General features: G+C 50.4%; 3 protein-coding genes across 4 annotated transcripts; 2 read left to right on the top strand and 1 right to left on the bottom strand.

Annotated features, from left to right (window-relative positions):
- The first annotated feature begins 2,613 nt into the window (after positions 1-2,613).
- On the top strand, positions 2,614-5,058 carry LOC120671974 (probable dual-specificity RNA methyltransferase RlmN). Its single transcript, XM_039952254.1, has 10 exons — positions 2,614-2,832; positions 2,914-2,989; positions 3,070-3,167; positions 3,242-3,346; positions 3,424-3,510; positions 3,592-3,708; positions 3,846-3,949; positions 4,192-4,331; positions 4,424-4,560; positions 4,652-5,058. The coding sequence occupies exons 1-10, from the start codon at positions 2,653-2,655 to the stop codon at positions 4,814-4,816; spliced, it is 1,209 nt and encodes a 402-aa protein (XP_039808188.1). The 5' UTR covers positions 2,614-2,652; the 3' UTR covers positions 4,817-5,058.
- Positions 4,961-11,038, bottom strand: LOC120671973 (AP3-complex subunit beta-A). Its single transcript, XM_039952253.1, has 11 exons — positions 10,699-11,038; positions 10,465-10,541; positions 10,095-10,341; positions 9,413-10,009; positions 8,890-9,063; positions 8,324-8,450; positions 8,133-8,242; positions 7,180-7,380; positions 6,121-7,085; positions 5,660-5,908; positions 4,961-5,573 (listed from the first exon to the last, which is right to left on the bottom strand). The coding sequence occupies exons 1-11, from the start codon at positions 10,900-10,902 to the stop codon at positions 5,249-5,251; spliced, it is 3,276 nt and encodes a 1,091-aa protein (XP_039808187.1). The 5' UTR covers positions 10,903-11,038; the 3' UTR covers positions 4,961-5,248.
- A 518-nt stretch (positions 11,039-11,556) lies between these two features.
- LOC120673889 (kinetochore protein SPC25 homolog) lies at positions 11,557-22,136 on the top strand. Of its 2 annotated transcripts, XM_039954929.1 has the most exons (8): positions 11,560-11,801; positions 11,947-12,012; positions 12,187-12,333; positions 12,702-12,809; positions 12,879-12,968; positions 13,063-13,185; positions 21,306-21,496; positions 21,642-22,136. In XM_039954929.1, exons 1-8 carry the CDS (start codon positions 11,630-11,632, stop codon positions 21,651-21,653), a joined length of 909 nt encoding a protein of 302 aa, XP_039810863.1. In that variant the 5' UTR covers positions 11,560-11,629; the 3' UTR covers positions 21,654-22,136. The 2 variants fall into 2 exon arrangements, with proteins under 2 accessions (XP_039810864.1, XP_039810863.1); XM_039954930.1 differs by lacking the exon at positions 21,306-21,496 and having other exon boundaries at positions 11,557-11,801; positions 21,642-22,102.
- Positions 22,137-22,360: the final 224 nt, after the last annotated feature.

Raw genomic sequence — 22,360 nt, 5'->3', positions numbered from 1 at the left:
CTTCAGGCGGATTACAAAACCACACATGACGACCCACCGAATCGTGGATGGGGCTCCTTGCAAGCTTGTGTGCTTCTTTATTGAATTCTCTCCGCTGGTGGACAAAATCGATCTTCAGGAAACTTGTCATCGACTCCTTGATTTCTCCAGTTATGCGGCCATACCGACCCATCCCATCCTCCTGAAGACTTCTTATGCGTTCAAGCAGTCACTAGTAAATATCGGACCTTCTGGATGAGGAGGTCGCTCGCCAAAGCCAGGCCTTCCTGCATGCCAGGACCTCCAAAGTTTCTGGATCAGATACACCAGAGAACCCCAGTGTTGATGCACCAAGAAAGGAGCCTGAGTTGTCACGGGCAATAGCCGCAACAGACGCTTGGTTGGAATTCTTTGATGTTGCAGCATCCACATTAATCTTAACAAAGTCCAGTGGAGGGGGAAATCCATCTGGCGCCCTGGTACTGCACTTGCTTAACTTCCCTCGGCCTAGGTTTCGTCAGCTCCAAATCAGCAATATAACGGCTGATGAGGTTGTGCGTTGATAGCGGGGATTGAAAAACAGCCTCATGAATTGCCTTTCTCCTTGCATACCAGATAGCCCACATCGTGACTGCCACCCGTACTAGATCATCAATGGCCAATTCAGAGAATACATATGCCAGCCACGCCCTCGCGTCCTGCTCCTGCAATTCTCCGATGAGGTCGGTGATCTCATCCTTCTCTAGAGCCCACACGCATTTCGCCATGCTGCACAGGAGCTGCTTGCAGCCATATTTCGATGCTGAAGAACATCGCCAAAAGGTATAGACTGTTGCGCCAAGCGCCATAGAAACATTCTAATTTTGGAAGGAACCTGAACTTGCCATAGTGACTTACACTCTCTTTCTTCAGACTTATAGTCATACTTTCTTGGCTGGCCATCTACCCATGCCACTATCTTTTCTCTATTCATCACCAGAATGCGATATGCTGATCTCACCAAGAACACCCCTTTTTTCATAATGCCACACCCAAAAATCATTCTGGCATCTCATGCCGAGAAGAATTCCACTTATCACCTCGACATCCATTGGGTTGAAGTAGTGCTCCAGCTTGTGCTGATCCTATCATGCTTTAGATTGGTCAATCAGCTCACTTACCATGATCAGAGGATCTGGCTTATCTGTCGGCATAGGCCGGAGAAGGCCATCCCCGGGTAGCCAATTCATGGATCAGATTTCGGTTGAGTCACCAGTGCCTATCCTTCGTATAATTCCCTGCGATAAAACTTCTTTGCACTCCATGTATAATTGCCCTCCAGATTCGCGACGGACGTGCTCCCAGACCCGCTCCCAAGAAATCCCCCCTGAGGATAGTACACAGCACTTAGAACACAAGCACTAAGTGAGTCAGGAACATGCAGAATTCTCCACGCTTGTCTGGCCAATGGGGCAAGATCATATAACTCTATGTCACGAAAGCCTAATCCTCCACATAATTTCGGTTTTGTCATACCCTCCCAGTCAACCCAACAAATCTTCCTTTTTCCTTCTTTACTTCCCCTCCAGAAGTTGCGAAGAACACTGTTAACATGTTCGCATAATCCCCGTGGTAATTTAAAGCAGGACATGGAGTATGTAGGAGTCGCTTGAGCCACAACTTTGATCAAAATTTCCATGCCTCCTCCTGACAGCGACTGCTCCATCCACTCCTGAACCCCCTCCCAAACTCTGTCTTTCAAGTACTTGAAGGCGCCACTTACCAAGACCCCTATATCTGATGGCATGCCAAAGTAATTGTCGCTCAAGGACATATTGTGAACATCTAGTAGATTCATAATTTCCCCCCTTAGTGCTTTGAGGAACACCATTGGCAAAATGAATAGGCGATTTGTCCATATTCACCTGATGGCCCGACGCCTTGCAATATATTTCCAATATCTCCTTAATCTCCTGTGCACTCGCCACATTAGCTCTGAAAAACAACAGGCTATCATCTGCGAAGAGTAGGTGACTGCCCACCAAAGCCGACGGTGCCACCATAATACCATTTAAGTGCGATGACCGAATTCTTGATTTTATCAGGCATGAGAGGCCCCTTTTGCTAACAGAAATATATAAGGAGAGATAGGATCCCGTAGCGGATTCCTCTCAACGGGCTAAACTTGTTAAGACATTCACCATTAAATAGAACCGAAAACGAGACTGAGGAAACCAGTTGCATTACCATCGGTTGATGGAAGCCGAGTCGAAGCAATGGCCTGTAGGTAGCGCCATTCAACCTTGTTAGATGCCTTCGCATGTCGAGCTTCAGCGCACAGCATCCTGAGCTTTTTTTCTGCTTCATAGAATGCACACACTCGTAAGCAGTAATTATGTTATCAGTAATAAGCCGACCGAGGACGAAAACAGATTGTTCTTCTACAATGATCTGCGGAAGGAATAAGGATACGATTGGGACGATTAGCAACCACCTTGGACGTAATTTTATTGTGCCCATCCTAAATAAGACTATCGTCTGTGAATGGACTGAGTATAAGAGAAGCATAGGCCCAGCCCAGAATAGCAGGGTAAAAAGCCCGGCTCGGCCCGTTCCCAAGTGGATAGAGAGAGAGAGGGACTATAGCCGTGAGCCGTCGTGAGCAGACAGAGCAGCGTCGTAACAAAGCAGGGAATGGCCGCCGCGCCGCCGCACGTCCGCGCAGCCCCTCTCGCGCGCGCCCTCTGCGCGCGCGCCTCCGCCACCGCCGCCGCCGCCGTGCCGCCCAAGCCTCAGTCTCAGGCGAATTCTTGCCGCGCGCTGCTCGGCCTCTCCGAGACTGACCTCCGCCAGCTCGCCCTCGACCTCGGCCAGGTACTTCTCCACCAGACCACCACCTACTGAGTACTGACTACTACCTTATAACTCTACTCCATCGTCCGCTTGCGCACGCAGCAAAGCTACAGGGGGAAGCAGCTGCACGACCTCCTCTACAAGTCCAGGGCCAAGCAAATCCAAGAATTCAACCACGGTCGGTCAGGCTCCGTCATTCCTGCACGCCACCTGTTTGTTATTTTGCTTCCCTAAAAAAAACCCACTGTCTTTGCACAGTGCCCAAGGCGTTCCGGGAGGCGTTGCTCGGCGCTGGCTGGACTGTCGGCCGCTCGCCAGTGCACCATGCCGTGACCGCCTCGGATGGCACGGCCAAGGTGACATTATGATGCATTGCTTAGCATGCTCAAGTTAGTATCTTGGCTCCTCACTCCTCTCGTGGTCCTTGCAGATACTTCTCAAGTTGGAGGATAACCGGTTGATCGAGACAGTAGGGATTCCTGTCAATGATGACAACAAAGGATCTTCTAGGCTCACTGCCTGTGTTTCATCGCAGGTGCTGTGGACAGTGGAACCTCTACTATTGGAAATTAATGTGTTTCTTTCCTTTTTACACCTCTAGTGCATATACAGGTCGGCTGCCCCTTGCGTTGCTCATTTTGTGCCACGGGCAAGGGAGGGTTCGCTAGGAACCTTCGACCACATGAGATTGTTGAACAGGTTCTCTCTCACCTGCTTTGTCCCTCTTTTACCTCCGATTGTGATGTTGCTGTATAAAAGATCAATGCTCCACCATTGCAGGTGTTGGCCATCGAGGAGATGTTCAAACACAGGGTCACAAATGTTGTGTTCATGGGGATGGGTGAGCCCATGTTGAACCTCAAGTCAGTTCTAGAAGCACACCGATGTTTCAATAAGGTCTGCTGACAAGTAACTAGGCTATCTTCCTTCTGCGCTGTCCAACATCATAATGCAGCTTACCATAACCATTTTCAATACATAAATAACTAGCTGATATTCTGTCTACATTGTCAACATGAATTTTCTACTCTCAGGAACTGAAAATTGGGCAAAGGATGATGACAATCTCTACAGTAGGTGTTCCTAACACAATAAAAATGCTAGCATCTCACAAGCTTCAGTCAACACTTGCAGTGAGGTACCTTACTAATAATCTAAACCTGGCTTAAGTTTCTGCTTGTATTCTCCGCACTTCATTGTTAATGAACATTTTTTCCTCGCAAAACACTTCCCAGCTAACATTTTCTAAACTCTGAAGCCAATCGTATTTGACACAAAGTTTTAGCTGAACAATGTTTACTTAGATGCATAGGACTAGGAAATGCATGCAGCACTGTTTCTGCAATGTCTTGCTGATCAGTCTGTCATATTGTAAATTAGCCTGCATGCCCCAAATCAGAAGCTACGGGAAACAATTGTTCCTAGCGCAAAGTCTTACCCCTTGGGAGCACTAATGGATGACTGCAAGAGCTACTTCCTCGAAACTGGACGCAGGGTATCCTTCGAGTACACTCTGCTAGGTACTCTGGCCGTGCCTTCACACTGTATCTATATGTTTTTGGCCGTATACCTTTTTCCCTACTAATATGGATGAAGTGAAATTTGTGGCCAGCTGGGACCAATGATGAAAGGGAGCATGCCGAAGAACTTGCAGAATTGCTTCGCACATGTGGAGGTGGTTATCATGTGAACCTAATTCCCTATAACCCAATTGAAGGTTCTGAATACAAGAGGCCATACAGAAAAGTGGTATGTTTCCTCAATCTTAGCGCAACACACCTTTTGAAAGGAACATTTTCCTCGAAGCGAATACTGAGGTTCATGTTGGCAAACTGCATAGGTTCAAGCGTTTGTTGATGCATTAGAAGCAAGGAAGATAACTGTCAGTGTTAGACAGACCCGGGGGCTAGATGCTAACGCAGCCTGTGGTCAGCTGAGAAATGAATTCCAGAAGAATCCGCTTCTTGAATCTTCAACCTCAGAGCCCAATCTCGCACCTTTATGATGAAGGGCTGGAGTGCGTGTAGATTATAACATTTTAAAGCCTTTTCGGGCATCATTTTCAGGCATGACTGCATGAGGTTTCTGTTTTACTGAGAAAATAGGTGTTGTCACTAGAAAAGTCAAGCAAATTATGTAGACATAAAGCTAAGGAATTTTGGAACATTCTGTTATGCCCCACCAAATCATGTAAACCGAGCTTACATTTGATACCATGAATACAATTCAGTAGTCATGCTTGTCTCAGATCTTACAAAAAAGATTTTTTTTTATTTTTTTTACAAGAGGACGATGTGTTGCCTCCCTGAAGATGATATTCATTCACAACCAATGTCTTCATTAATGATTTGTGGCGCTATTCTATATCATCGGTATTTACTGATGTACTGACACTGGTATTTAAAATTGAAAGCTCAAAATGCTAAAAGTTAACACATCACTCCATGAGTGCCACAATTCTGTTCAGGAGGTTCAAGGCAAACACTGTATCTTCAGAATTCACCTTAGCAGTAAGGTCCAGTTGTCCCGAGGCATGCCTTTCCACAAGGATCGTAAGTAGGCAAGGTTTTGAAGTGCTCAGGATTTCACTGCTGAATCTCCAGCATAAGCCAGATGCATCGTCAACATTGAAAGTAACTGGCATATCCATTGAAACAAGGTGCACATTGGCGTTGCTCAGCATTTTTGATGCAACACTCTGAGCTACTTGAAGGTTCTTATCATTGTGCTCTAGCTTCTCAAGATGATCTTTGAATGTGCACCTGTTGCAAATTCATCAGATTAATTTCAGCAGATGTTACCGACCGAAGGGAACCTAATTCCATGTTAAACGAGGTGGTTCACTGACCTCCTAGCATACTCGAACATTCCCCTCAACTGGTTTTCCTTGCAAAGGAAAGCATTTAGGTCCATAGGTAGTGGCCGAACAAAATAAGCAATGTCTGGGTGAAGTTTTGCTGGATGTGTTTTCCCATTGCAAAGCACAGACAGCTTTAGAGGCAAGAGATGGTGATGAAAATGAACCTCAAGAACCATCTTTGCCGTTTGTTGTGGAGCCAATGAATGAATTTCTTCCACAGGAACAATAGTGGGGACACTGCAGGTGAAATAATTACCATAAATGGGCTGAGAATTAATATAAGTCTAGCTGTTTTGTATACAGGTATTGGTTGCCAATGATTGTTCAATATAGAGTCACGGAAAACCACTTTCCATTAAACAAGTTAAACAAATCAATACAACAATGTCACCATAACGTATGAATGCTGCCACGGAAATAATTGAACTACAGATGAAGATGATGCATACCTCATAGATCCTTCTGATGTTTGGCCTGTAGAATCCATGCTGCTAGAAGCCTCCTCAGATTTAATGGTTATATCTGTTAAATGTTTTGCACTAACATTCTCCAAGTATAAGTCTACACATACTAGAAAGTGTGATCTGGGCAAAACCTCAGATGAGAAGGCATATAGAACACTTAAGCCATTACTGTCAGATGAATCCAACAGTGTATGCCATTTAGGTTTTCTCTCAAAGCTGAGATTGGTAAAAGCAACTCTGGCAGATGATGCCTGCGATGAACTCTGAACAAGTGGCTCAGCAGGGGCCTCATCAAGCCATGATTCCAAGGCTGACTTAGACATCAACTCACTCAAATCAGTGGAGATCAGATCTGCCAAATTTTCATCAACATTTTGACGTGTCTGGCCTTCCTGTATACTAGCATCATATATGTGTACCAGTGGAGTATCCCGGTTATCTTGATGAAGGGATCCATTGGTATCCCCATCAGATAAGCCATCGCCTTCACTCTCCGAATCATAAACAGAGCTGCTCTCGTATGTTGAATATCCAGATTCAGCATCAGAGTTATTACTTCCAGAAGGTTTGGCTATGCCTCTGGTTGGTTCCATAATGTTATTATGGCTTAATTCCATACTCTGAGGCTTTGGAAGCAGTTCATAACCAGGAGCTGCATGAAGAACAACCTGTGAAAGGGAACCTGGAAGATAAATGCGATAGTTGCTTGCTGAAGGTGATGTTGGCTGCAACTTTCCATCAAATATGTGGTCGGCAAGCTCTTTACAAATATCACCATTCTGAGGTTGATACGAGGATCGTTGGTGAGTCGTGTAGCATGGCAAAAGTCTTGAAAGTAAACGAGCACGATCACGGACATCATAATTCAAGTCATATGTAGCCAACTCAATGACATATGCAATTACCCTTTTGAGTTCTTCGGTGTGTTCTTCCGGACAATGCATTACAACCTGAAAAAGGTAAAATATTACCAATCTCCAGACTAGAGCTGGAACCTAATTTGGGACATAGACACGAGCTGGAACCTTTTAATTTAGGATATACCTTGGCAGAAGCATTTAGGATTTGAAGCTTTGTTTCGACCACGTCAGCAGTGAAGGACCATGCAAGATACTTGAGAACAGCAGGAACAATCTTTGGAATGAGATCTCCCATGAAGTTATATTCTCCAAACATCCAAATAATCAAGGATCGTGCTGCAGGCTCCTTAATTTTGTCCATACTGCGCACCAAACGGACAATTACCTGCACAGAAGTAATTCAGCCGAGATACAAGATCGCAACATCATCAAGGAAAAAAAACCCGGATATCCTCAGTAAAAGAATTAGTGAGGGTACTGGATTAATTGTCAAGTTGGGAAGAAATGCATTCAAACAATAGCAGATAGTATGGTATATATCATGTATTTATTCTCACATACAATTCTAACAATGACTCAATATTATTTACAGCATGCCTCTAAATTCTAAAATGTGATTATTAAACCAACTAAAGAAAAAGAAAACAGTTCTGATCTTTAGAACATTTATAGTCCCTTCACACTTGAGTAGGCAAGTTATAGATTATCACTGATAGATGATTATGACTAAAAGTAATTCTTGATTGTTCAGTGTTCACTTGTTGTTCACACATGGTGATCTAGGAACTGAAGCATAAATTGTACGGTGCAACCAAGGTAATAGACACCCCTGAGAATGTTTTATTCGATGAGCGTTACAAGGTCAGCTAAAAATGCAGTTGTCAAATGGACACGATAGGGGATAAGTTCCCGTGCCCGTATGGTGGATGGCAAATTAGAAAGGAAATAGAAGTCAAGAGGCTAATAGAACCAGGATAAGCTCTCATGAAAAAAAAAGAACATCAGGTGCTTGTTTCCTAAAATAGAAAGCAAAAAGGATAGGCAACCTGGGTAAACTTGGGTTTAGCAGAGGAGAGGGGGAAGAAAAACTCTTGGTCAAATAAAAAGAAAAAGGAACAAGAAAAAGCGAAATAGTACCTTTTCATGGGATACTGGGTCCATTTTCACTATTGCTTTGATTGACAAGATTGCTTGAACCAGAACAGCATCTTCTCCATCAAAGTGGACTGAGTTACTAATAGATGATTCTGTAATATGATCAAAATAAAATATTAATTATTACAAATATAATGTTTTATCCCAAAATTTTCATAGATGAAAATTATTACCATAAAATACAAGTGCCAAAAGCCCCTCAAGGCAAGTGGTGGCAACAGACGGAAGCTTCTGGGCGCACAATGCAATAGCTGCAATAGTATCTGCCGCAAATTTCCTATCTGGATCTTTAATGTAATCCTGGCAGCGAAAACGAAGCACCAGAAACATGCATTAACTGAATGACAAATAAGTATTCACTACTTTGTTTAAAATTGAAATTTTTTCACCAAATTGCAGGTGCACAGCAATACTTAAATATTGCTGATTTGAATATATTAACATTTGACTCTAAGAGATGTTCCCTGGATCCCCAAGGGCGCATTTTAGTGAACTTGACATCAAGGAAAGCACAGAACAGAAAATAATTTCCAGAACCATGCATGAACAATGGCCACAACGAAACAAACAAAACTAACATGTCTTCAAAAAAGATGCAGCAAATATATATTATCATTATGTGGACTTAAGATTCAGCAAAAGTTCAACTATAAATTTCATGTGAGGGCGTAAATACATCATTGCAAGTTACAAAGAGAACCCAAGAGATATATTGCTCATTGCAGCTACAAGAAATTACCTGAAACTCTTCAAAAATGGCTGGAATGGATGGCTCTGTGGCAATAGTTGTCAGTATTTCAAGCTTCAAAGCCTTAGTCTGGTATGGGTCTGAAGCATTTATAAAGAAGTCCTCGTAAAACGGGGCAAACAATGATGGCATCGTCTTGGCAAAAACTAGTACGTTGCCAAGCATCTGCAGGAGCAGAAAGAATAGGAAAGCTCAGGTCAAAGTAAGAAGCTGCATGATGAAAACTATCAAACTCCATTTTATAAATTTCTACCATCACCTAATGCAAGTTGTATATGGTTGTCTTTGCTGAGTTAAAAAAAATACAGAAACAGAAATTTGCCACTGAAAAAGAATTATGGAGAAATTATAGGTAGGCTTTAGCCTTTTGAGGAAATTCTAACTCAAGTTCATAGATTGACTTTGAACAGAATCATTTTGCTATACAAAACCAAGACTAAGAACTCTTCGAATGATCTGATCAAGTGAAAAATTGAGATGGACACTAACAAAAAAAGAAGTATCGATGAAGTACCACATATGCTGCATCAGGAGATGACCGCAGAGTAAACAAAATCGGGCCAACGACTCTCTTGACATCCCCGACTGGAGCCATGATCCAATGCACACTTGCTGCTGCAAGTATTACTCCACTATTTCGACTCCATAGAAGAGGCGACGTACACTTCAAAAGAATTGCAACATCATCGTTGCTGTTAGTGGTGACGGATGAAAATCTTGAGCTATTGCCTTCTTTATCAGCAAAACCTGAATATTCTTCGATGTAGTGCCGGAACAGCATGATGTTTGACATAGTGCCAGCAGAAACCCCATTGGCAATAGAATCAGTAGGTTGGGTGGCCATGCTAGTAATAGAGTCCGAACCTATGATACCCTGAATCTCCGTAGAAAGTAAAGAATCCTTGACCAAGCCATGTCTAGCTACTACATACCGCAAGAGGATCTCAATAAGAATAATCTGTGCCCATTCCTCAATATCAGGGAGTGTCTCACATAGCCTCCGGAAATGCTTTGACAGCAATGCTAAACAATTTGGACAGACAGACTTAAATGCAACAGCGGCAGCTCCCACTACTCCAGGTGAGCTGTCGTTGAACAAGGTGTCTACAATCTGCAATAACAGTAGCAGAGCAGGCTTGAGGTGCATATGATATGAAGATGCAGAAAGAAGAAGCAGAGGGTTGTGGCAGACGAACCTCCTCTAAAGCCATAGCTTGATCCGGAAGCAAGTCGTACAGCTTACAGAGTGCATAGGCAGCACATTTTCTAACATATGCGGATGGATCCCTGGAGCATTTCTTGACAGCAACCAGGACGAGCGGAGCAACGACATGTAGCCTAATGCCAGCCATGGTGCGCAGCGCCCAAGCCCTGACTAGTGGGTTTATATCTGACAAGTCCTTCTGGAAAATGTTGATGGAGAGAAGGGCTTCGTTTTGGCGCCTGGAGGCACAGTGGGAGGAAAGAAGTAGTGAGAATTACATACATAACATACAAGCCATAGTCAAAGTAGAGTGGTGGTGGTTCAGTGGGTGATGCACGCATGGCATGGCATTGGTCACATACTTGTCGGCGTAGTGGAGGAGGTAGAGGTAGACGAGCTTCTTGACCTCGAGCGACTGCGAGGCGACGTTCTTGACGACCTGGCAGCGTTTGTTTGTGGTGCAGTGCAGTGCAGGTTATGTATATTTTTTAGAGGTTATATTTTACAACTAGAACTAAGGGGTGAATTGAATTGAGTAGTGAGAGAGCAGCAGCAGCAGCAGCAGGGGGAGAAAGTGAGAAGAGGAAATTGCCTACCTGCGGGAAGAGGTTGGCGACGTCGACTCCCTGCGCGATGAGGGCGAGGAGTCGCTTGAGGGCGTCGACCTTGTCGGCGTCGAAGCGGGAGTCGAGGAGCGCGGGGATGGAGGCGTCGTCGGGGTCATCGTAGAGGTGCGCATCCGTGCCCATCCGGCCGACGACCCACGAGGCGGCAGCGCCGGTTGCCTGGAGGCCGAACATCCTGATCCTGCTCTGGCCTCTGGGGCGCCCCGGAGATGGGCGGGCGGGCGGATCTCGCGCCGTTGTGGCCGGAGGGCGGCCGGACCGCCGGAGGAGGGGAAGAAACTAGAAACCCAACTCGACTCACAACTGGAGAGAGAGAGAGAGAGTGGGCCAAGCTTCCCTGGCCTTTGATGATGGATGGGCTCTGGACCCCAAAGCCCAGCCCAAGAGACGACGAAGTTGGTGATGGCAGTGGCAGCAGCCTGGCTTGTGCCGTGTTTGGTAAAACTTCTCGAAAAAAGACGAATGCACACATAAAGTACTAAATAAATTTTATTTATGAAAATATTTTATAGATGGATGTAATTTTTCGAGACGAATTTAATGAGCCAAGTTCCACTATGATTGGCTACAGTTATACTACAGTAACCACCTCCAAATCATCCTCTAATCATGCGGTCAAAGATCTTATTAGCTACAGTATCATGCTACAGAATCATAATTGTGAAAATTATTTTATAATTAAATTTCATCTAATACTTTTAATTAGTAGTCAAAAGATCGAAAAGTTTCCATAAAAATTTTCTCAGGACCTAACCAAACACGGCCCACACGGGAAGCAAGTCCGTCAGGAACAGAAGCAGCAGGAGAAAAAAAAAAGAATCAAAATCCATTTTGAACTCCAGCCCGCCGCCCCTCCCATCCCATCCCTGATCCCCACACCAGACAGGCAGACAACACCACCATGGCGCACGCCGAGGCCTCCTTCGATCTGCGCCGGAGGATGCAGCACCAACGCGCCGCCATCCAGCGCCGGATCGCCCACACCCGGGACCGCGCCGCCGCAACCGCGGACGCCTTCAGCGCCGCCCTCCTCTCCGCGCGCTCCATCGCCAACCAAACCGTCTCCAACCGAGGCATGTCTCTCTTCCCTGGTGGCTGGCTTTTGCTAGGGGACCCTCCGCCCCGCCTAGTGCTCCAGTCTGAGATTAAGATTACATCTGTATTTGTTTTGTTTCTTAGAGTCCTCAAACTCATCTCTGCGTTTTCCGAATCCTACAGCACAACTCAACCAGCTAAAACAACAGCTCCGGAAATTAGAAGCAGATCTTGCACAAGCCCTCTCCGGTGAGCACAAGCACATCTCCTCATTTCCACGCGCTTCTCTGTTGGCAAATCTTACCATCGCCTATTTCTCACTGCTTTTTGTTGCACATACAGTAAGCAGATGGCAAAGGTATGTGCATTGCCTGCCTAATTATTCTGTCTACCGCATCTCATACTAGTTTTTCCACCCCGCAGTCCAAACAAGCAAAAGGTCAAAACACAAGCTCATGGGCGACTCAATTTTGAACACCACTGCAACGAATGACCAGCTCAGGAGCTTGGTCATGGATCAGAGGGCTACAAGAGATGAATATGTGAATGCCATATCAAACCAACTCCAAGGTAATCCATAGTTCCCACTATAAAGTGATCTCGGTACCGTCTGTGCCATCCAGTTTCCATGGCATAGTGTTTCAGTCCATATGTTGTAATCTTTGGCTATTCTCTTAGCAGTTAGCAGTATGTGACACATACAGTGACTTGTCAATAGAGCACCTGTCATGTTTTTTTTTTCTATTTTGCATCAATGTTCCCTGGCATCTGTCATATACTAAATGCAGAATCAGTGGCGCTTTATGCAGCTCTAAGTTTGCTTTTATGCACACACTTTATCTCTATTATTGTGAAGTTGGTTCTTTTGTTCAGAAATTTTCCTGGGATAGGCATAATCTGCAACCTATAGGCCTTAATTACTCTTCATTCGGTCGCAGCTATTGAATCCCTCGAAGCTGAGAGTGATGCAAAAGGGGATACGAACCTAGACAAAGCTATCATGTGGTACAGCAAGTTTCTTGGTTTTCAAGTTGTTGGAGGAGAAGGTATTGGAAACATGGTTAATTAGTATATTAGTTTGATGCAATAGAGTCTGACAAACAGCTTTTCACCAGGGGTGAGATTTGTGTTCAGCAAAATCGACGTGCAAAGTCCTGACAAGGAGTATTCTTTTTGCATAAAGCTTATTGAAGAAAGATACATCTGTGAGTTGCAAGTTTCTTAGCTGCACCTTCCGATATATTTTAGTGATTTACATTTGTGCATAGATGTTGAAGTTCTTTCTCTTGTTAATAACAGTAGTCCAGTGTGTTCCCTTTGTGGATGGCTCCGAAGAACTTTTGAAGGATCTTAACTGCAACAATGATCTGTACAAATTTGTGAGGACCATGAGAGAGAGGTTCCAGATGGCTACAATCAGTGGTACTTCATGATACATACCTCATTACCTGTTCTGTTTCAGAAAAGAATGTCTACATTAATTGAACTTCAATCATGACAAACGTTCCAGGCTCCGGAGTATTGAGTGTCGGATACTATGATTAGGGGCACCCTAATTAGGGGATTAAAATCGTCCTAAAAACCTAAACACATGCTAGGCAACCAGGCCCACGAAGGCCTACAGCCTTCTTCCGACCTGGAAGAAAGGAAAGAACTCAAAGAAGCCCAACACACGGCCACGTACGCAGTGCGGCCCATCCGCACCCCCCTCGGACCCGCAGGGTGATCTCCGCCTCGCTCGAGGGCTCCCCGCCGAAGCCCTCGACCGCGCCCCGCGCCTCCGCCTCGCTCGAGGGGTAGCGAGCCCACCCTCGGGGAGGCGAATCGTCTCCGCCTCGCTCGAGGGTAGCGAGTCTGCCCTCGAGAAAGCAGAACGTCTCCGCCTCGCTCGAGGCCACCCCTCGACGGAAAGGACAAACGACCCTTCCACTCACCCGCCCGCCGTACGGAGGCATTGATGCCAACCACTCCTCCACAGCGCCTGGGTCAGACGGCGTCAGGCCGCCATTCCCCACAGTGGCGGTGACCGGAGTTTCGTCCGCCAACTCCGGTCACTGCTCCGTCATTCCGGACGCTGTGGCGACACTGTGGGAACCTGCGACGCAGTGCAAGACGTGCTCGGCACTGCTCCAGCTACTATACTGCCAACTCCTCATACCTTCTTCGTACTTTCCCTTCCGCAGAGCCCTCGAACGGCATGGGCACGACCCTCAGAAGTGGCTCCGGCCTTGACCAGGACAAGACCATGGCCTGTAGGACCCCGGAACGCCGCCACGCCACGCCTGGAGGACGGTACCTCCCACAGCAACAACCACGCCACCCGCTGGAGCCGCCAGGACGCCAGCGCAATCTCTGCAAGACCAAGGACGATGCCCAGGACGACTGTCACGCCTGGCGCCATACCCCACAGTGTACTTCCCACAGTGCTCGACCACTGCACCCTCGCGACTCAGGGAGAAGACGACGACTTCCACGATCCCCTGTGTATGTACACCGTTCCTCCTTGTGTCTATAAAAGGAGGAGACGGGCTTTCCCTAAAGGGGGTCGGCCCATTCGGTAGAACACAACGCTCAGCACTACTCACAGAGCACATACGCTCTTCTAAGCCCCGATATGGGCACTCGCCTCAATCAACTCCCCCTCTAGCAAAGACTTGGGAGCTTCCCTCCCTCTCTCGCCTCACTTGTACCCCCTACTACAGGCACCCCCCGGTGCAGGATAGTACAGTGCTCTCGCACACCCCTTTGCTGGACGTACGGCCCCACGACCGGAACCAGAATAAACCTGTGTGTTACTGTGTTGCCTCTTGCATCAACATCTGGGACGAGGAACACGCAGCATCATCACTGGTTGGGTCCGGACCGCCGGGTCAGGACACCGACAGTTGGCGCGCCAGGTAGGGGGATAGCTGCGTGACATTTCTTTTTTTGTTCCCATTTGATCTCCAGGGATGACGAGCAGATCCAACCCATTCCCCATGGGCGCCTCAGATCCGCTCCCAGCGGGATATGTGATCTGGTTCGGGAGTTTTGAGTTCAGAGCAACCGGCAACGGTTACCTCATGGAGCTCCTCTCGCCCAGACGCAACCCTGACACTACGACTTCACCAGCCCGGCGCAACAGGCGCTCGGGCCAGCACTCGCGACAAGCGCGCATGGAGCGGCGCCGGGCGGCACGCCTCAGCTCCCCCACGGGGGTTGAGGTTGCCATGTCGCAGCTCAGCGTCGCGGCCGACGGGGCCACCGCTTCGTCATCGCGTGCCTCGGCGTCGTCTACGCCGACACCATCATCGACTGCAGCCTCGGTGCCTCCTAGGGGGGGCGCGACTGCGCCGTAGCCCTTTCCCTTCGGGATGCGCAACGCTGCCACCTACGCCTCTTCGTCCAGCACCAACTTCGCCGAGTACGAGGATCTGCCGAGTCATCACCTCCTGTCGATCCGCAACCTCATTGCATCATCTCCTGACGACTCCTACCCCGAGACGGAGAGCTCGATCGCCAACGACATCAGCTTCTTCATGGACAACTTCACTGCCGAGGAGGCCGAGGACTACTCCGGGGTCCGCGACCCCGACGCTTTCCGCTCGTTCCAGCTCGCGGCAGCTTACTGCCTCACCTACTCCGAGGACTCCAGCGAGGGGGATTACGATCCCACTCGGGAGTGCTTCATGGTCCAGCTCACGAACGGGCAAAACGACAACGCTCCAGGCAATGACGGGAACGGCGGGGCAGACGCGCAGGCAAACCAACCAGTGGTGCCGGCCGCGACCCCTTCTTCCTCGTCAAGCTCGGCGGCGCGGCAGGCATAGCTAGCGCAGCTCAAGGAGCTTCAAGCCAAGCTCGACGAGCAGCGTCGGCAGACACAGAAGCTGCGCACTACACTCGAGAAGCAGCGCACCGCGCATGGCGCACACGCCCAGGCGGTGGCGTGCGTTGCCCGGGAGTGGATCCTAGCCGATGAAAACGTCGACAAACCTTCGGAATTGAAAACGGCCGGCGAAAAACTCGTCGTTGCGGCCTACCTACTCCAAGCGATGCCCGAGCCGTCGACGACTTCGGGTCGCAACCTGCGCCGCGAGGCACAGGCGCTCATCGAGCAAGCTGCTGTGCAGCAGGCCGAGAGCTCTGCGTCTCGCATGCGCTCGATAGTCCCGAAGCAGCCTGGTGGGACTGCACGGCAGGACCACAAGGTTTCGGTGCACACTCCACCAGGAGGGAATGGAAAGGCAGCCGCAGCGCACGATGCGAAGGCACCCTCGGTGCACGACCGCATCAGAAAGACTCCCGCAAGGGAGCGACTCCATGACACGCGCGGACATGGCGGCGACGGCGACGCCCGCAACATCATCAATGGCAGGGAGTACACCCTTCAACGGGGTGGACGTTTCGACCCCGAACATGACAGGGGCGAGTCACCGAAGCCTCCGGGCACCCGTGTGTTCAGCCGAGAGATTCATACCGCTCCTTTTCCCCCCACGCTTTCGACAGCCTACCACCCTCGTCAAGTACTCGGGCGAAATCGATCCCGCAGTCTGGCTCAACGACTACCGCCTAGCATGCCAGCTAGGCGGTGCGACAGACGACGCGGTCATCATCCGCAACCTTCCCCTTCACCTTGCTGACGCCACACGAACGTGGCTCGAACACTTGCCCGCGGACCAGATCCACAACTGGGCCGACTTAGTCCAGATCTTCGTGGGCAACTTCCAGGGCACGTACGTGCGCCCTGGGAAATCCTGGGACCTCAAAGGGTGCCGGCAGAAGCCCAATGAGTCCCTGCGCGACTACTTGCGGCGCTTCTCCAAGCAATGCATCGAGCTCCCCAGCATCACCCACGTCGAGGTCATCAACGCCTTCCTCGAGGGCACGACGTGCAGGAACCTGGTGCACGAGCTTGCGCGAAGCCGTCCCGCCAACACCAACTTGTTGTTCGACGCTGCCACCAACTACGCCGCCGGCGAGGAGGCCGTTGGTGCCATTTTCGACGACAAGCCGAACAAGCGCAAGGAAGATGCGCCCGCAGAGGGAAGCAACGCCAAGGCTAACGCCCCCGCCAAGAAACAAAAGCGGGGGAGGAAAGGGAAAAAGCCGGCCCCACCAAACCAGCGTGGACCAGGGCAGGCGAAAGACTCCGACGAGGCCTTCGTCGCTGCCCCGAATCGCAAAGGACCTTGAGGTCCCCCTCGAGGCGGTGGCGGCCTGTTCAACGACATGCTCAAGAAGTCGTGCCCTTACCACAAGAGCTCGGTCAACCACACCCTCGAGCAGTGCGAGATTCTCCGGAAGTACTACAACCGCGTCGCGCATCGCGACGAGGACAGGAAGAAGGATGCTGGCGACAAAGGTGGAGACGGCGCCTTCTTCATCTTTGGAGGACCGACGACAAACATGACTTCTCGGCAGCGCAAGCGAGAGCGCCGGGAAGTCTTCTCCGTCACCAAGGCCATGCCATCCTACCTCTACTGGTCGGAGGACACTATTTCCTTCGGCCGCGAGGACCACCCCGACTACGTCCCACACCCGGAACGGTACCCGCTCGTTGTCGACCCCATCATCGGCAACACCCGCTTCTCCAAGGTGCTCATGGACGGAGGCAGTAGCCTCAACATCATGTACGCCCACACCTTGGAACTCATGGGGATCGGGTTGAACAAGCTCCGCCCCAGCAAGTCGTCATTCCATGGCGTTGCGCCGGGGAAGCGAGTCCAACCCCTCGGCCAGATCGACCTACCCGTCTGTTTCGGCACGGCAGCCAACTTCCGCAAGGAAGTGCTCACCTTCGAGGTGGTGGGGTTTCGGGGAGCCTATCACGCCATCCTTGGTCATCCCTGCTACAACAAATTCATGGCCATCCCCAACTACACCTACCTCAAGCTGAAGATGCCGGGCCCGAGGGGCATCATCACCGTCGGCTCCTCGTTCGAGCACGCCTACGAGTGCGACGTCGAGTGTGTTGAGCACGCGGAGGCTCAAGCGGAGGACGAGGCCCTTGCAGCCACCCTCGACAAGATGGCAAGCGAGGCCTTGGACTCCACGCACCGACACGCGGGCAGCTTCGAACCCGCCGAGTATCAAGAAGGTGCCCCTCGACCCGAGTCACCCCGACGGCAAGGCGTTGCAGGTCAGCCCCACCCTCGATAGCAAATAGGAAGTGGTGCTCGTCGACTTTCTCCGCGCCAACGCAGACATCTTTGTGTGGATCCCCTCGGACATGCCTGGCATACCGAGGGAGGTCGCCGAGCACTCCATTGATATCCGACCCAACTCCAAGCCGGCGAAGCAGCGCCTACGACGCTTCGACGAGCTCAAAAGCCTGGCGATCGGCAAGGAGCTGCAGAAACTTCTGGCGGCCGGATTCATCAAGGAGGTATACCATCCCGAGTGGTTAGCTAATCCCGTATTAGTGAAGAAAAAGAATTGAAGTTGGAGGATGTGCGTAGACTACACTAGTTTAAATAAAGTATGTTCGAAGGTTCCCTTTCCTTTGCCACGTATTGATCAAATCCTCCAACTCCGGTCACTGCTCCGCCATTCCGGATGCTGTGGCGACACTGTGGGGACCTGCGACGCAGTGCAAGACGTGCTCGGCACTGCTCCAGCCACTATACTGCCAACTCCTCATACCTCCTTCGTACTTTCCCTTCCGCGGAGCCCTCGAACGGCATGGGTACGACCCTCGGAAGCGGCTCCGGCCTTGACCAGGACAAGACCCTGGCCTGTAGGACCCCCGGAACGCCGCCACGCCACGCCTGGAGGACGGTACCTCCCACAGCAACAACCACGCCACCCGCTGGAGCCGCCAGGACGCCGGCGCAATCTCCGCAAGACCAAGGACGATGCCCAGGACGACTGCCACGTCCGGCGCCATACCCCACACTGTACTTCCCACAGTGCTCGACCACTGCACCCCCGCGTCTCGGGGAGAAGACGACTTCCACGATCCCCTGTGCATGTACACCGTCCCTCCTTGTGTCTATAAAAGGAGGAGGCGGGCTTTCCCTAAAGGGGGTCGGCCCATTCGGTAGAACACAACGTTCAGCACTACTCACAGAGCACATACGCTCTTCTAAGCCCCGATACTGGCACTTGCCTCAATCAACTCCCCCTCTAGCAGAGACTTAGGAGCTTCACTACCTCTCTCGCCTCGCTTGTACCGCCTACTACAGCCACCCCTGGTGCAGGACAGTACAGTGCTCTCGCACACACCTTTGCTGGACGTACGGCCCCACGGCCGGAACCAGGATAAACCCGTGTGTTACTGTGTTGCCTCTTGCATCAACATCTGGGACGAGGAACACGCAGCATCATCACTGGTTGGGTCCGGACCGCCAGATCAGGACACCGACATTGAGCATGACAAAGTCTTTTTTTGAACGAACGGCACTCGACAGTGCGTTTCTATTGATATAGCAGAAAAAAATACAACCAGGTAACAAAAGAAAAAACAAAGAACACCACAATAACAAACCGGCAGGTTGGATTGGGGCATCACCACGCGCCGAACTCAAAACTACTCAAACAACTCAGACCGGTCGGATTGGGGCATCGACACAGTCGCACAACTCAACTCCAAGCCTACTCCGCCCGGTTTGGAATTAGCCCACGCAACAAATACAACAGAACCAAAGCCCGCGGCACACCCCGAACCATCCACACTCATGTAGTCGCCGAGAACCTCCAGGTGTGACCCGCGTCGATAGGGAACCGAAGGATGTAGACCACACTGCACCGGGAGGACCACCGCCATGCGGGGTTCACCGCCACCGTGTCGCTGCAACACCACCCACCACCTGACGGAGTGAAACCACCGAAACCGAACCTCTCAAGGCTGCCACGCAGTCGCCACCACGAAAACACAACGCGCGGGGGCCTCGCCACTTCCGCCGTTGGACCTCACTCCAGTCGCCTCGAAGAAACACCAAGCGCGGGGGCCTCGCCACGCCCGCCACAGTACTCCACTCCACGGTTTTGTCTCCTTTATCGCCGTCGAGGGGGTGAGCAAGGTTGCCCCACGTCCGCAGGTCTCCATCTAAGCTGAGCCGCCGCCGCAGGCCGGCCTCACCTACTTGCTTCGCCCACACACATGACCTTCGCCATCGTGCCTGCAAGCCGAAGAAGTCGCTTGCGCCATCTTCCAACGATGTACCACACCGGAAAGCCCAGCCAAGCTGAGCAGACCGCCGCGGTCATCTGCAAGCCAAGCCGTCCTATGATGCCGATGCCGCAAGCGCCGTCCTTCGACGCAGTCCCCCGCCGCACTGATAGTTACCAAACAACATCAGCCGCCGCGGTCCGCTGCAAGCAGCCCCAACCGACAAACATGTGACAACCTCCGACCACCACCAAAGCTACGAACGCCACAACGAGAGCGCGGCAACACCTGTTCAGCTTGCCACACGATGGAATAGCCAACACCATCTGCTGCTGCCCATGACCAATGGGTCAGGAATACCTCATGCCTAGATGGGCCTCGAAAGACAACGCCTCCAAGGAGGTCACGACGCCAAAGGCGCCGCCGTTGCTCGTCCAAGAATTGGACCGGGTTTTCACCCCGAGAGCCCCATGTAACAAGGTTGTAGCTCCACGATAACGCCCTCAACAGGGAAACGGCGCCCTAGGTCTGCCAACAAGAATGCCGGCAAGGGCTTTCGCCCGGAGCTTCCAAACCCTCGCTACCCGATCATGGCTGGTCACTCCCGGACCACTGACACGGCAGCCCATCCGGAGCGGCTCTGCCACCGCGCCTCTGCCACCGCGCCTCCACGCACCGTGCCACTGACCTCCACCTCCGCTGCGCTCATTGCTTAGACCTTCTCACAACAACACCAAGCTGCTCCGCAGGGGGTGCAGTCCCCGCCGTGGCCCGCCACTGCCAGCACCGGCGAGCGCACGGCGCCACGCCTGCGTCGAGGCCGACGTCGCGCCCGCCGGCACCCGTGCCGAGGCCAGCACGGCCCCCACGCAGCCACATGTCGTCGCCGCCGGCACGATGTCGCGGGGGTGGCTTCACGGCCGCAGCTCCACCCCAGCCGCAGCACCATGCCGGCATCACCTCCCCGGGCCATCGCCCCCAGCTCCAGCTCGCCATGCCAGGCCACAGCCGCTGCACGCGCCACCTCGCGCCCCCCAACGCGCCAAGCCCAGGCAACGCCAATGCAGTGCCGGCCGTCAGATCCGGCAGCAAGAAGACCGGATCCACTCACGGCAGGCCCGGATCCACGCCATCGTCGCCCCGGTGCGCCACCCGGCCATGGCCACCAAGCGCCGTCCCGCACCGGCACAGGGGGGCCCCCACCGCCGCCTTGCCCCGCCGTCGCCTTCCTCGCCGACCGCGCTCAGGTGACGGCGAGGGAGGGAAGGGGATGTGGCTGGGTCTGGGGCGGCGGCACGAGGGAGCCCCCCGTCGCCTTGCGGGAGCGACGGGGGGCAGACAGTGTGCTATGACAAAGTCTTATGAGCTTATGTAAATATTTGTTCTGTAAACGTACCAACTAGCTCATCGTCATATTATTTATTAAGAGCTATGGTTGTGCTTGCTTCAGGAAATCTCCAGGCAATCTCCTTTTCCCCTGACATGTCATCCATAACGTCTTCATCAATCTCAGCCTTATCGCTCAATTCCGGAAGTGAAAATAATACCAAGCAAAGGTATACTAGAAGTCGGTCAAAGAATCAGGAAATTGCTACTAAGAAAGGACTAGCATCCCGATCAGTAGCATCCCCTGGTTCCATGGTATGCGTCGCTCCCCACGAATAATTGTGAATACATCCTATCATCCTCCTTGTGCATACTAGCATGTAATTGTTATTTAGTTCGTAGAAAAAGCAAGGCAGTATTTAGTGATAATAAAATAAATCGATATGGATATTGATTGTAGGAACGCTGCTAAAGTTGCCGTCAGACAGCTGGCTCCAGTGTAGCAAATTCATCTGCGGTTGGCTAAACTTATACTAGCAGGCAGCGGAATGTGCACTAGACAGACACGTGGAGATCCATTATCCATCTTGGAGGACTCCCATTCTCCATGGCGACTTCCTACTCTCAACTTCCAACAGCAATGGGCAGTGGAGATCTGTACAGTAAAGTTAAAGCACCTCTGTGTGGCAGATGATTAGATCATGCATCAAATATGAACTTTGAATCCCTCTGTTGACACATAGGTAATGCTGTATTTTTTTTTGTCTGTTGCTTGGCATTTCCATCTCAAACCCGTACCGTACCTCTCGGTTTCACCGTTTGAAAATTTTCATTTACCTAATATTCTTAATAGTCTTGGTATTGTAAGCTTGTTCAAGCCTTTGAGACGCTCTTCTACAAAGTTTAGCTTGTAATTTTACATGTTGAAATGGTTTACAAATTTGCCAGACCAAAATGTTAGAAGGATCCACAAATACAATGTGCAAAAACTATACATTCCTTGAATATTCGTTGTAAATGAAATATGTAAAGGTGGGCGTAGCTAAATTATAATGCTCTAGAAGTTGCAAATTATCAGACAAATGTTCTCAGTTATGCCGGGCAACAAAGCGTGAAAACTGATATGTTGACATGAACAGTTATTTAAGTAGTGGGTTGTCTTGAAATATGCCCAAGTTT

Source organism: Panicum virgatum, chromosome 5N (assembly GCF_016808335.1).
Source record: "Panicum virgatum strain AP13 chromosome 5N, P.virgatum_v5, whole genome shotgun sequence".
In the NCBI taxonomy this organism is placed as follows: Eukaryota; Viridiplantae; Streptophyta; class Magnoliopsida; order Poales; family Poaceae; genus Panicum; species Panicum virgatum.
Note: the sequence above shows the minus strand (reverse complement) of the source record. Positions and strands in the feature narration are given on the sequence as shown.